The sequence below is a fragment of the Diceros bicornis genome, chromosome 21 (genome assembly GCF_020826845.1).
Source record: "Diceros bicornis minor isolate mBicDic1 chromosome 21, mDicBic1.mat.cur, whole genome shotgun sequence".
Classification (NCBI taxonomy): Eukaryota; Metazoa; Chordata; class Mammalia; order Perissodactyla; family Rhinocerotidae; genus Diceros; species Diceros bicornis.
In genome coordinates this window covers 9,692,984-9,708,260 of record NC_080760.1, presented here as the reverse complement: position 1 = coordinate 9,708,260, position 15,277 = coordinate 9,692,984, and the positions used below count along the sequence as shown (strand labels likewise).

Below are 15,277 nucleotides of genomic sequence, written 5' to 3'. Positions count from 1 at the left end.
CTACAACATGATTTGTAGGATTATTGCTGTGACAATGAGGTAGCTTTTTCTCTCTAATGTGAGCTGTTATTAACATTTTTCAGTTAAATTAGTTTTCTGCCTACTGTGACAGTGTCTGAAGGGTTCTTAACTCTGTGTAGCAGGAACAATCTCCTCTACTTAGAGTGGAAGATCTTCCACTTACATGGCAGCCGCTTACTCTTCCCACCCCGCAGCTGTGGCTCGTGAATAGCTCAGGGGCATTCTTACTGCATGGTTTCTTCATGTTAAATATTTTAAATATTTTTAAATATCTTCATGTTAAATTACAAAGTCTCAATGTTAAATCAAAATTTAGAAAACATACTGTTTTTTTAATTAAAGTTATCAAAGAAAAAGCAATAATATTCACTGTTGGCACAGGAATGGTGAAGAGGTATAAAGTAGTACAAACCTCTGGAAAGTAGTTTGGAAAAATTTAAAACCCTTAAAAATATTAATATCCTTAGCCAAGGAATTTTTTTGAGACTATAAAAGAAATTCAAACCAAAATTTGTGTGGAAAGATGTTTAACTGGATTGCCTCTAATGAAAGAATTTGTCTTGAGTTTTTCTTTTTATACCCAAATCAATGACATGGCTCTATTTGTACTTTTAAAATACTGCTTAATGATGAAAACTATAAAATTCCCTTTCCACTTCATATATTGAAATTTTAAAAGTATGTCCCATAAATATTAAGTATTTATTACTCCCGTAGTACAATATTAGCAGTGTGGTTGATAAGCATTTTCACATAATATTTCTTTCTTTTTGACACCCCTTTATTTGTAAACAATTAAAATTTCAATTAAAAGTATAAACTGTTGCCATCTCTAACATCTCTTGCTAGGGATCTGTAAATTGGAAAGTTTTGAAGACTTAAATTTTCATGAGTACTAGAAAGGGCTTAAATTTTGAAATCTTTAGAACAAAATATAATACTTTAAATTATAGTGTGTGTTCACCTTCAGATGCTTTAATTGGTAGGTAATGAACCAAGGCCATTTTCTTTTTCTTTTTCTTTGTCTTTTTTTTTTTGTGAGGAAGACCAGCCCTGAGCTAACATCCGGCGCCAATCCTCCTCTTTTTTGCTGAGGAAGACTGGCCCTGGGCTAACATCTGTGCCCATCTTCCTCTACTTTATATGGGACGCCGCCACAGCATGGCCTGACAAGCGGTGCATCATTGCGCACCCGGGATCCAAAATGCATGAACCCCAGGCCGCCGCACTGGAGCGCGCACGCACTTAACCGCTGTGCCACCCGGCCAGCCCCAAGCTAACGCCATTTTTGAATAAAAACTCCAAATTAAAAAATCCTAAATTCTTCTTAGTACATAAATCCCACTGACATATCTAAATATGGGTATAGTAATAGCCAAAAAATAGGGCAAAAATATATGGGTCTAGCACAGTTACCTCTCTCTCACTTTCACTGATAGAATATAAACATCTTTGGCACTTATGTTATACATGATTTACAGTCTTTGCTTTTTTTTTTCCCCCCAGGAAGATCAGCCCTGAGCTAACATCCATGCCAATCCTCCTCTTTTTGCTGAGGAAGACTGGCTCTGAGCTAACATCTATTGCCAATCCTCCTCCTTCCCCCGCCCCCAAGCCCCAGTAGATAGTTGTATGTCATAGTTGTGCATGCTTCTAGTTGCTGTATGTGGGACACGGCCTCAGCATGGCCGGAGAAGCAGTGCGTCGGTGCGCGCCCGGGATCCGAATCCGGGCCGCCAGCAGCGGAGCGCGCACACTTAACCGCCAAGCCACGGGGCCAGCCCTAGTCTTTGCTTTTTTTAAGCTTTTAAAAAATGATTGTCTTAATTTGTTAATGCAGTCAACCTTACTACTTTTACTATTTAACAGGTCACATTTCCTGGAGCGGGAAAACTTCCACACATCATTGGAGGATCAGATCTAATAGCTCACCATGCTCGAAAGAATACGGAATTAGAAGAATGGTTAAGGCAGGAAATGGAGGTTAGTAGGAAGTGAGGCCCAGTAGCTTGTTTGATTTGCATTTTGGTCCCTTCTGGTTTCCTTAGAGCAAATTCTTCTTAAAACCAAACTTAAGATCATTCAGTCAGGAAAATTCCTGAGTTACAGAGCATTAAGATTAATTTGTATCTTTCTGTAACACTTCTTTAAGGGACTTCTAAGTTTATATTGGTTAAAAAAAAAATGAACAAATGAATTAAGTTTACATGCTAATGTAAAGGGGAAAAAGGAGACTTAACCCACAAAAATTTAAAAGAAAAGTAAAGGATTACAATTAAAAGGATGGTCATACAGTCATATGGATGATACTGTAAATATATCAATTATATAGTTTGTGAATGGCCTGGGCTTTCTAAATCTGGGAATTGTCTTTCAACAGTTCTGAGAATTTCTCATTCATTATTTTCTTGAATATTTTTTCCTGTTTTCTCTAATATTTTTTTTTCTATGTTTAATTTTTTAAGAACTGCCATACTGTTTTCCATTGCAGCTGCACCATTTTTACATTCCCGCCAACAGTGCACAAAGGTTCTAATTTCTCCAAATCCTCTCTAACACTTGTTATTTTTTGTTTTTTTGATAGTAGGCATTTAATGAGTGAGAGGTGGTATGTCATTGTAGTTTTGATTTGCATTTCCCTAATGATTAATGTTGAGCATCTTCTCATATGCTTGTTGGCCATTTGTAGGTCTTCTTTGGAGAATTGTATGTTCAAGTCATTTGCCCCTTTTTTAATCAGATTGTTTGTTTTTTGTTGTTGCTATTGAATTGTAGGAGTTCTTTATATATTCTGGATATTAACCCCTTATCAGATACAAGATTTGCAAATATTTTCTCCCATTCTCTGGGTTGCCTTTTCACTCTGTTGATTGTGTACTTTGAGGCACAGAAGTTTTAAGTTTTGATGTAGTCTAATTTATTTTTTTCTCTTGCTTCTGCTTTTGATGTCACATCCAAGAAATCATTGCCAAATCTAATGTCAGGAAGCTTTTCCCCTATGTTTTCTTCTAAGAGTTTTATAATTTTAGCTCTTACATTTAGATCTTTGATCTGTTTTGAGTTAATTTTTATATATGGTATAAGGCTAGAGTCGGACTTCATTATCTGTGGTTACACATTTACACTTTGGTTTAATGATGCATGAGCACCATCTCAGAGGTGAGGGGAGAGCTTTAAAGTCAGTTATACAGTTGACAACTGCTTACTGTGGGAAACTTGCCTTAATGCCTCCTCCCATGGGCAATTGTTATTGATTAATCAATCTCATTTTTCCCCAGAGTTTTTTTAAGTTTTAAGAAGGTAAGAGAAATTATTAAATAATAATTAATTATTAAGTAATAATTATTTATAATATTTAGATTCTTAAACTTATTATTATCAAAAGTTTTTAAACATGCATACACAAAGTAAAGAGAATTAGTAAAACAAACCCCCAAGCTCGCAGCTTCAACAAATATCAACATTTTGCACATCTTGCTTCATCTATTCCCTTTCCCAACTTTTTTTCTTCCTAGACTATTTTAAGGCAAATCTCAACCATTTTACCATTTTGCTCATATTTATATGTTTAATGTAAACATAGATTTCTGATCAAATATATATTATGTCAGCATATGTTAATATGTCTATGTTTTTTATAGTAGTATATTTATATAATCAATTCATATTGTTTTAAACACTAGAACTAGAACTAGCAGCAAAATTTTGATATTTGGAATTGCTTTAAAGTTTTATAATTTTGCATACTTGGTTTGTGGCATTTCTTTGATCATATCTACAACTAATATGCTGCCTAAGCCTCAGGAACCCAAACCTCAGTTATAACAGTGCTCTTTTGGGAAAATATGAACTTCTTACAGCTCTCCATGTTAGAATGTGGTTTCCAAGGATTCATTGTTTACACATATCAGCTGCATATACACTACTATAATGAAAACTCACAGGAAACATTACAAAAATATACTTCTCCTATTTTACTTTTTCCCTTGGTGTTTTGAGTCCTAGTGGATATTATTTAACAAGACCATCCACCTGATCCATAGTTTTTTCAATGCTTTACATTTTTTTTAACTGGAGAAGTTAATAAAATTCAATAAAGTGGGGAACTTTTTGCCATAGAAGAAGTACTGCATGGAAGTTAAGAATTCAGAAACACATGACCATTAAATTGAGAGATAATCAGAGCACTCATCCAAGGTTAGAAAGTTTTCTCTTAGTTTTTATATTGCCTACTTGTCTGGTGCTACTGAAACTCAAAGGTGGGCTCCAGCTAGGTCATCTCAGCAGGCTGTTTGAAGTATGGCTGTTTGGTAATTGAGGGCATCTGTCTTTCTTGAACTCCAGTGTGACGTAAGTTAAATCTCACGTTCTTCTCTATGTATCTTACCTTTTTTTCTATATATTTCATCTCTTTGTTTCTCTGGATTGTATTTTTGGTAATTTCTTCAGATTGTCTTCCAGTTTAGTACTTCTCTCTTCAGCTCTGTCGGGTTGGTATTCCATCCATCTATTGAGTTTTCATTCAACCAACTGCATTTTTTTATTTCTGGAAGTCTGTTTCATTCGTTTCTAAATCTTCTTGTTTTCTTTGCTGATATTTTTAAGCTCCTCTTTTGTATTCTTTTTGCCTAATGATACCAATACCTAGAGTGTTTGTCGATCTGTTTCTGCTGATTCTCTGTTGTGGTGCTTTGTTTCCAAGTATAGTTTGTGATCTTGGAATGTGAACTGCTCGTTTTCCTTATAACTTGATCTGTAGGAATTCCTTGAGTCCTAAGTTCAGGTCTCTTTCCTCCAGAAAAGATACGTTTGTGTCTGCCAGTCTTGATCTACCAATGTGAGACCACTTTAATCCTGCTAGTGAGTTTTTTGGATCACCCAGGTAGTTAATATGTATTTGGACCAGAAGCCTGAGTGAAGGCCAGCTTGTCATTATAAACTCGAGTGAGATTTTTTAATTTCCTTCCTTCACCCTGTGCCAGGGTCAAGACAGGCAGGTTTCTTTGCTATCACCTTTTGTGTTGTAGAGTTTATTCTTATTTCACCCTTGAGTGCTGGAGTCTTTTATTAAATTCCCGTCTTGGGTTTTCTTCCGTATCACTCATCCCCCATACAGACATCACAGCAGAGCCCAGGTTTTTATGGTTTGCAGATACCCACAGGGCACGGCAAAAGTTGGGTGTCGAACTTGGTAACCTCTCAGGGTTTGTATTGTGCTTTATTGTGGGTTTAATGTAGTCTTCAGCAATTTGTTTTTAAAAAAATTTTTTAATCAAATAATTGTTAGGAAGATCACTCAAAAAGGTAGAGTTGTTAAGAAGGCCACTCAGGATATGTCAAAAAATGGAAGAATTGTTTTTTGAAAGAAGAATTGGCTTTATTATTTTATAAATATGCATTCCAAAGAATTATGGTAGTACACAAAAGAATGAATAAGTTAAAATCATAAAGCCCAGAAATTACCCATTTAAGCATTACGTGAATAATGTTCCAAACATGTCTTTACTGAGGAGGAATGAGAAGCAGGGACAGAGTGGGAGGGAAGAAGAGAGATGGACAGAAGGAAGTGAAACTGAAAGCATTGCTGACTTCGTGTAAATGTTTCTTCCCTTCAAGATATTTTATTTCCTGAGATCTCTCTAAGACTAAGCGGAAAAAGATGAAAAAAACTATCAGGTTAGAAAAGATGAAAAAAACTATCAGGTTAGAGTGAGTATTTGTTTCAAACTGCGTATTTCAATTTTAGACGCTCCGTGTTGGCTCCCTGCTGTGAGGAGTGAGGAAGTTATTTGCACTTCTTTCACCCCTCCCCAGCCGCGTGACGTTCTGTTTTCCCCCTTTTTAGGTGACTTTCCGTGCCTGCATTATTCCCTTTTAGGCTTGAAAGTCAATAACAATCAGAATGTGTCAGTGTTGGTCATTCTGCATCGTTTTGCCTGGAATACAGTCTGCATCTTGATCTGCAGATGCAGTTCCTTTTTGTTTCAAGGAACTTTTCTACTACATCTTTAAAACATTTTTACATTTGCTGAGTTCTCTACATTTACGACGTAATTATCCTTTTATTAGATCACCTTTGCCCTCGACATCCATTTCTTCTGCATTCATTCTTTCACTATGTCAGAAATGTACATTTCAGGTGTGTCTGTTCTGTTCCTCACCAGCCATGTGACCTTAGGCAAATTACTTAACTGCTTTGTGCCTCTGTTTCCTCCTGTGCAGAAGGAGAACAATAGTAGTACCTCTATTTCACAGATTTTTTGTGAGGCTTGAATAAGGTACTATTTATAAAGCATTTATAATAGTGGAAACAGTGTTAGCTATTTCTAATTTATTTAATTCTGAATGATGTTGTTATAGTTCTCAGTTTGTTTACTCAGCATTCATTTCCCTTTTCATTTCATTGTGGTTTTTTAATCATCTAACTTTTTTGTTCTTATTTTATTGCTTTTATGTTCTTATTAATTTTATTTATTTTTTATTCTTAGGTTATTATTTCTTGCAGACTAGATTCTTCATCTGTGTTTTGCATGTTCTGTTCCAATCTCCTTTTCCCTCCTTCTGGTACATGGAGTAGCTCTGCTGTTTTCTTTTCATCTTACAATTGTTTAAAGTAAAATACCCTGTCCAGATATTCTCTTTGCTGTGTGAAGTATTGTGTGCCATCTGATGCAGGGGTTACATTCTAGAACCAGTTTGTGAGGCAAAAGTTGAATGTAGTTGATTACTCCGGCCTGTCTTAGCTTGCTCCTTGAGAACAGAATTATCCTAGCGCCTCTGTGCTGTCAATAGGAGAACATGTTCAGTCAGAGCCCATAGCATGTCTCATCTAGTTTCTGTTGCCTAAAGACATTGAATCAAGGAAGGGAAGGGCTCAGCTGGAGCTATGTGCAGCTCCTTCCTGGAATTGGAATTAAATATGTATCAGGGAGTATATCCTATCCCAGAAGAGATTAACTTATTTTATTTTAGGTTGTTTACCTAATTTGTCAGGGATGCCTGGAGCCTATGCCTTTGGTCAGTGGCAGTCCCACTCACTCACTTCCCTGTGCCATTAGGCCCTTCCCAGCAGTCCACCAGCAGTTGTTTTCTCTGTCCTGCTCAGGCTCCTTTTTCCCCAATGTGGTGTATTAGTCAGAATTCTGAGGTTTGGTGCGTGCTGTAGCACCGTTCCTGGGTTGGGGCTGTGTTAGGAGTCAGTTGCATCAGTCTTTTGGTTCTTTGCACAGACACCTTTTTGAGGTCTATAGCATGGGCTTCTGCTCCTCTCCGTGATGAATTATGTCTGTCTTGGTTTTGTTTATTCTTGGATAGGGAGCAGTTGAGAGAAGGACAGTGCAGCTGCTCACTTTTTTCTATCTGTTATTTGTTTCACTGGAATTAGTAGAGAGAAAGCCAGTGTTCTAGATTTACTTCACCAAATCTCTATTTTTGCTGGAGCAATTTTAGGCGTGCTAGGTGGGATTTACTCTCTAAGATAATAGAGTAGACTTTCTTCCTCTGCATGGCTCCAGCTTCTATGTGTAAATGTGCTGCTGTCTTGATGTCTCATTTCCCTAGGCTTGCCCCAAGCTGCTCTTCTGCGTTCTCTGCGTTTTCTTTTTCAGCCCTCTTTCTCTACTTCTGCTGTAGACCAGTCTTAGTTTTCATAATTACAGTCAGTTCCTCAAGTTTCCTTGAATTTAGGGTATTTTCATTCTGTACATTAAACATCATAGTTCTTTGAACTGTATCCAACCCGATTTGAATTTTGAAAGACTGTGAGATGTAGTTCTCCCTAATCCTTGAAAAATGCCAGTAATATGAGGATTTCTATTTCTTAATACTGTTTTACATCATGTTTTACTAAGATCTATAAAATAAAGCTGATTTTTCCTCACTGATTGTTCTTTATATATTATAACTTTAAGCATCCCCTGCCAGGAAACCTTTAAGAATAATTAGGTTAATGATACCAGCAGCTTTTTTTCTTTTTTTTTTTTTGCTGAGGAAGATTGTTCCTGAGAAGATTGTTCCTAACCTCTGTGCCAATCTTCTTTTATTTTCATATGTGGGATGCCACCACAGCACGGCTGACAAGTAGTGTGGCTCCGCACCTGGGATCTGAACCCGCGAACCCAGGCTGCTGAAGCAGAGCATGTTGAACTTAACCACCACGCCACAGGGCTGGCCCCAACCAGCATCTTTTTTGACAACTGCCTTATGGAAACCCTGTGTCTCCCATTTATGTTCTGCCATACCTATTAGAAAATGTGAAAAGAAAAGATGTAATTTCATTTTGACATTTCATTGTATAACCAGAAAATCAGTCTATAGGTTTGAATCCCTGCAAGTCATTCTTCTAGGCCCTTTCCAAAGGCTAAGAAGCAGTGTAACAGCCTGGTTAAGCTACTGCTCTTATTTGGGTAGACCTGGTCAAATCCCAGTTCTTCCATATGACAGCTTTTTGATCTTCTGCAAGTTACTTAACCTAAGTCTCTTCCCTTATTGGTTAAAATTGGGATGGTAGTGTAATAGTAATGAAGTTAAATGAAGATTAAATGAGATTTTTTTAGAAAGAGTTTTAAGATAGTATCTGAAATACACAAATGTAAATTATTAACAGTAAAAAATAAACAGTATCTGTATTCAAGGAACTTACGGTCTTTTAGTGAAGATATGATATAAATAATTATAACAGAAGGTAGAAATGGATAAGCATTTAGAAATTGTGTGGCTGAAGTTTTGTGGAAGTTCTTCATAGCAGACATTATTTTTAAATGAGAGGATCATGAAGCCTTGTTAAGGAAGTGAAGAACATGTTCCTTGACACCTAATAGGCACTAAATAATTACTGAATGAATGCACCTTGAAAGATAGTCAGATGTGGGAAGAGGAAAAAAGGAGGTAATTTTCTAGACAGAGGGAGAAACATGAACAAAAGGAGAGAGGGTCACAGGACATTTATTAGGAGGTCAGTCTGGTGTTTTGTTTGTTTTGTTTTTGTTTTTTCTTTTTTTGTGATTTAGTTTTAACTGCATACAGGGTTCATGAAGAGGAGGGTGCAAAGTGATTGAGAAGGTAGAGTGGAGCCAGATTATGAAGAGCCTTTCCCATTTTAAGGGTCAGACTCAAGAGTCTGTGGGTTTTTTTGGTAGGTGGGAGAAGTCATTGAAGGGTTTTGAATGGCACATGATAAGATCATAGCTGGACTTTAGGAAGATGCACCCAGTACAGGGCTTTTCCAGTCCTAACTCGTGAAGGTGCATTAGGAGTCTGGCGAGTTTGTGTTTACAGTTACTCTGTGGGTGAAGTAATTCAGCAGCAGCTTCTGAGCCCTGATAGGGGAATGTGGGGAGGAGAGCCACTTCACCTGTAGCGCTGCTCTGGTTGAAGGTGAGGTGAATATTGCCCTCCCAGCCTCTGCATCAGTCGTGAGACCTCAAAACCCTGAAATTTCATTTAGTAAAAGGGTTCTTCTGGAAAAAATATTTAAAAACTCAGCAAGGCAGCAGTATATATTTTGGTTGCCTTCGAGAGGAGATTAGCTGGAGAAAGTTGTTTAATTAGAGGACTTTTGCAATAATCTTGGCATGAAGTGAACATGGGGAGGATCTGTTACAAGGGAGAGATGTTGTAGAAGTAAGAATGCATAGACCTGGTGACCCTCCTGGATGTGGAGATCTCAGAGATGCCTGGCCACCCAGTAGAGCAGTTCATTAACTGTATATTCGTCACTGAGCAAAGGTTTGAAATTATGTTAATTTTGACAGGTGCAAAATCAACATGCAAAAGAAGAGTCTCTTGCTGATGATCTCTTTAGGTAAAGTTTTTTAATTTCAGCTTTCTCATGAATCTTTGAGATGTATATGAAATTCAGTTTTTAATCATAGAGATTAAATATTTGTTTCTTCTGTCCCGAGAAATAGACACTTAGTCCCTTCACTTAAAAAATGTTTTTGTTTTTTTTCATGTATGTATTTCTTTTTACTACCTTAATTGTCTTAATTGTCTTAATTGGGTTTACTGGATATAGCTTCAGGGTTTGAGGTTGATTCAGTTGTACTGTATCACAAGATACTGAAAATTTGTATAGGGCATTCAGGCAGAAGAGGTTCCTGAGCTGGGTGAATTTGGCTGATAAATTTGTGAGATTTTCAGCTCTGAGTAGCATTATGAATGAATGGGTTTTGAAGTAAGACCATTGTAAAGTAAATACAAGTAAAATACCAGACCATTTGTTTAGTTTTAGTTGGCACATGCATAAAAACAAAGGGCTGGATTAGAGTTTCAAAGAAAGTTTTTGAGGGAGGTGCAGAGGAGTTATAATGGGTGATTATAATTTAATTCAGATTTAACATATTTTCAGCATTCCTGCAGACCCAACAAACCATATAATAATTAGCTTTCAAATACTCATGAAATTATTATAAGTAGATATTGGCTAGGTGAGAAGAAACATTTTCCCAGACTGACTTCAAGGCAGAACCAAGTACTATACGTTTGAGTCTGTTTTGCAGCCAATTTGATTGTTTAATTTCGTTATTGACAATATGAATCATTGGTGAAAATGTTGACAGACTACTGATTTTTCATAGTCAAATGAGAATATCTGGTTGCCCAGCTACATTTGTTTAATTGCTTTAGGAGAAAATTTTGTGAAGTAATTATATTTTAGGTTCATTATGTTCTTTTGTGCAAATGGTATACTTTAATTTGGTGGTAGGGGGAGTCTGTCTGAAGCCATACCAGAAGAAGTATCAACACTTATTTATTTCTAAACTCTTGTTTTCATGAATTATTTTAATGCTTTTACAGGATTTTGTGGTTGGTGATGTTTTATTTTTACCAAATATTCATCAAAGCAACATTAAAAGGATAAGTGAAAGTAAAAATATGAGTGCTTTATATCTGATCCTAAGGATAATATTAGCATTCTCATTCTATTTGCCAAAGTGTGACTATATTTTGAAAGCCCTTTAACTTTAAAAGTGAAAGAAATGCCATCATTTATCTAGATATCATTTAACCTCATTGCTTTCTTTGCAGATATAATCCTAATGTAAAAAGGAGAAGATAAGTGAGGATTTTATAAAGAAGCTATGGAAAAATATTTCCTATCAAGCATTTACTTCAGATTTCCTCTGGAATACATGCATTTAGTGTATAGAAGAGATTTAAGTTACAAATATTTTATGGACTAAATTTGTTAAATAAAATGCACAAAACTCCACTTCTTTTGTGTGTGACAATTAGTATTGTTTGTTCTGTTTTCAGTCTTTGTCATCTCATCTCTTATGGTAATTCTTTTTCATTTGTAATGTGGTTTTTATTTATTGAATACTTAAGATAGTCACAGTTCAAAATTCTAAAAGTACAAAAGGATAAAAGATTAAAAAGTCTCCCTTCCACCACTGTCCTAGCCATTTGCTTCCCTTCTTCAGAAAAAATCCATGATACTTGTTTCTTATGAGTCTTTCCAGAGATTTGAATACCTATTCAAATTTCTATGCATATCATTTTTCAATAGTTTCCTACAAAAACGATAATATAACATATACAGTGTTCTGCACATTGCTCCTTTTCACTGAATAGATTGGAAGGTCATAGGCATATCAGAACCTAATTTTTTTCTTTTCCATTATGATGTAGTTTTCCGTGAGCTGAAGTGACCCAAATGAAATGGGTTTCAGTGGTGAAGATGTCACCACACATTATTCTAGTCCTGGAAACCAGTATGGAAGGCTTCATCAAGCTTGTGGATAGCTCTCACTAGAATGGGAAGACCTGTTTGGTGGTCTTACTGAGCTAGGTATACCTCTGTTTTGAGCTTCTTAGTGTCTTAGTTTTCATATCTGTAAAGTAGAAATGGTAAGATTGTCTTCTTTCTACCTTAAAGGGAAATGGTAAGAAAAAAATGAATGTCTTTTTTCAAATTTTGTGATGTAGACAACCTTGGCTGTATATTTTATGGTAAAGTCGTTTTATCAGCTCTAAGGAGTGATGCATTATGTCCTAGGAAGTGGAACAAGCTTTTTATACTAACTGGAAGATTCCTGGTCTCACATAGGTTCTGCCACCCTAATGAGCTTACCTTTTCTTTCTAGGTTGTTAGAGATAGCGTAGCATGAAAATTATAAGTTAATTTTTTACTATTGCTAGATCTTCATGGAAGATTTAGTGTTCCTCCACATTCAGTCAAGGGAAGTCACCACATTGAAGTATCTGGCTAAGATACTTCGCGCCCTTGACCAGCCCTCAGAACATATTATTTCTTTTCAGGAGATAGTCCGTAAATATCATAGCTTCTTTTTGTTTGTTTCCTTGTTTCATTATCCCTTCAAATTCTTTGTTTAGGAAACATTATTAAATATGTGTTATATACAAAACATTGCCGTCCACAACACTGAAAGAATCCAAAGATTAATGAGTAATGGTCTCTACTCTCTAGGAACTGATGGTATGAGTTTTTAAAATTCCCTTTAAGTTCTATTTAGCATAGAAAGTATTGTTAAATAGATGGGAGATGTTTCCTGTTGCTTTGCATAGATCCTTCTGTGCTGCACAATTTCCATAAGGCTGCTAGCTCTGCCCTGAACAACTGTAGTCACAACCCTCCCGGCTTGTACTAGTAGGGTGTGTACCTTTTGCCCTGGCTGTGATGGGCTGTGTTTTGTCTAAGCCTTTAGGTTTTTTAAGAGAAAGGGGTAGGTGGGGCCACCTCGGTGGCGCAAGCGGTTAAGTGCACGCGCTTTGCTGCGGCAGCCCAGGGTTCGCCGGTTCGGATCCCCGGTGCACCGACGCACTGCTTGTCAAGCCATGCTGTGGCGGCATCCCATATAAAGTGGAGGAAGATGGGCACGGATGTTAGCCCAGGGCCTGTCTTCCTCAGCAAAAAAAAGAGGAGGATTGGCAGATGTTAGTACAGGGCTGATCTTCCTCACAAAAAAAAAAAAAAGAAAGGGGGAGGTATAACTTGCCAACTCCCTTTCTTCATTAGTCAGATGAATGGGAACTGTGCCCCCATTTTCTAGCCTGGGGCTTTAGGAGATGTGGATCAGCCCAGCTTTCTGATGGCAGGGAGGAGGTGGCCTGGCCCTTAGCCACAATCTCACAATTTTTCATTCCCCAGCAGCACTTTTGGAGTGGTATACCCCCTTCCCTTTCTTCAAGCATAATTCTCTTTCTACTCAGGAGTGTCTTCCTTCCACACTTCTTCCTAATTCCATAACTGAAGCTTTGTGGTTGGGTCACACTAGTGAGTCTATATCTGTTTATCTGAATGATCATGATCCAAATTCCTTCCTAAGAGATTGAAGGTAGTTGAGACTTAGGTCAAGTCTTCTCCCTCAAGTTTAACAAGGTTGCCTGTGTAATTTGCTTTTGAACATTGTTGCCCTTTTTGTTAGGCTGTCAACTGTGAACTTATGAGCATAATGGTATTGCATCACTCTACTTCCGTTTATGAGAGGATGATGTGGGGTGAGCACAATTATTGGAAGGTATTTTACTGCTCTAAACCATGGAATTGAATGTCACTCTGATCTCTCTGTCACTGTACAGGCCAGCCTCCCAAACTAGGGGAACGACACTTCTTTAAAATGGAGCATCGGTTTTGTTAGTAAACTGCAAGACATGAACTGTCAGGCCAAGAGGTCTGGATTTTATTCAGTATGCCTTGGGAGAGCTGTGAACAATTTCTGAGTGGGAATTTCTACATCAGTATGTTAATTATGTGTCAGATATATATAGAAATTGAAGCTAGAGACATTTCCATTCTGAACTCGAACTGAAGTAAACAGCAACCACTCTGTATTTTCAGCAGGAAAGGATTTAATACAGGGAATTAGGTGCTTAAAATGGCTATATTAGTAGCAGGTTCTCATCTGGGCCTTCAAGAAAAACTCCCAGAACAATTCAGAGCAGACTTACTCAGGTTGCTCCTAACTCAGGCCTCACTGAAGCTGTGTGTTCAAGAATACATCCATGTACCTGTGACCCAGGGAGCAGAAAGCTGAAGTCAAGAATTACTGCAGCTGCTCAGTTGTTGGGAGAATGAGGAATGGAACCATGCTGCAGAGCAAACATCTTTCCATGACTCCCTGCAAGCAAAAACAGCAAAAGGGAAAGGAGGTTAGCCCTGCCTCACTTGCACTTGCCAATCTCCGGAGAGCCCAGCTACGTGGCAGAACCTCATTAACCTACTTGCAAGTTCTGCCTACTTGTAGACGGGAGTCTAGCTGCAAGGAAGTCAAAGAAATGTAGTTTTTAAGATTCTCAGCCTCCCTAGGAAGTGGAATGGGGTGAGCCAATCTACAATTTCTAGTATAGGCATCAAGATTAACTAAGATTTTAAAAAGATTGAGATTGTTGAAATGGTATAAGGGGTTATGAACACTTAAATTATGATAGTGGTCAGCAACAATGGGGAGAACATGGATACCTTAGAAGTAGAATTGACGGGGCTTATTGATTGGTGAAATGGAATCATTGGAGTCTCGTAATGGTCTTGCTTCATAATTAGCCAATGAAGCTGATGGAATGTATATGGTCTCCATTTTTCAGGTGAAGAATGTAATGGACAGATTAATATTGGTCTCTGTCATGCCCTCAGTCCTTTTCTAAGGAAGACTGCCCTACCTACACCAGTACAAGAGTTCTTGTGGTTCCTGTCTGCAAACATTGGTATTGGCAGTTTGTCCTTTTTAACCATTATAATGGGTGTGTGATGATGTCTCATTTTGGTTTTAATTTGTATTACCCTGATAACTGAGTTATAGAAGTTCTTTATATATTATGGATGCAAGTCTTCTGTCAGATATATGTATTGAGAATATTTCTCCTAGCCTGTATTTTATTTTCATATTTGACTGGTTTCCATATTGATGTCTTTTGATGAGATGCTTTAAATTTTGATAAAGTCAAATTTATCAATTTTTTCTTTTATTCTTGATGTTTTAGTATCCTAAAATATTTGATTCTAGATTTCAAAAATAGTTTTCTCCTCTAAACTTTATATATTTTTGTATTTATGTCTGATCTAATTTTTGAGTATGGTGTGAAGCATGGGTCACCATTTTATTACCCATATGACTATCTAGTCTAGTACCATTGGTTGAAAGGACTGTCATTTCCTCACTAAATTACTGTGGCAACTTTGAAAAACATGAACTCAGTGTCTGTTTCTACACTGTGCCCTGTTACATTAATCTGTTTGTCCGTCCTTCCACTCATACCACACTGTCTTGAATTACTGAAAGTGTTTATTCAGTCTGGA

At 37.1% G+C, this 15,277-nt stretch overlaps 1 protein-coding gene across 1 annotated transcript in view; it reads left to right on the top strand.

The window, feature by feature from the left end:
* Positions 1 to 11,233, top strand: part of NBN (nibrin) — a 47,485-nt gene extending 36,252 nt beyond the window's left edge. Inside the window, exons 13-15 of the mRNA XM_058564555.1 lie at positions 1,891 to 2,004; positions 9,774 to 9,823; positions 11,050 to 11,233. Coding sequence (XP_058420538.1) covers positions 1,891 to 2,004; positions 9,774 to 9,823; positions 11,050 to 11,080 — 195 coding nt within the window. The 3' untranslated portion in view covers positions 11,081 to 11,233. The remainder of the gene's footprint in view (positions 1 to 1,890; positions 2,005 to 9,773; positions 9,824 to 11,049) is intronic.
* The last annotated feature ends 4,044 nt before the right edge of the window (positions 11,234 to 15,277 follow it).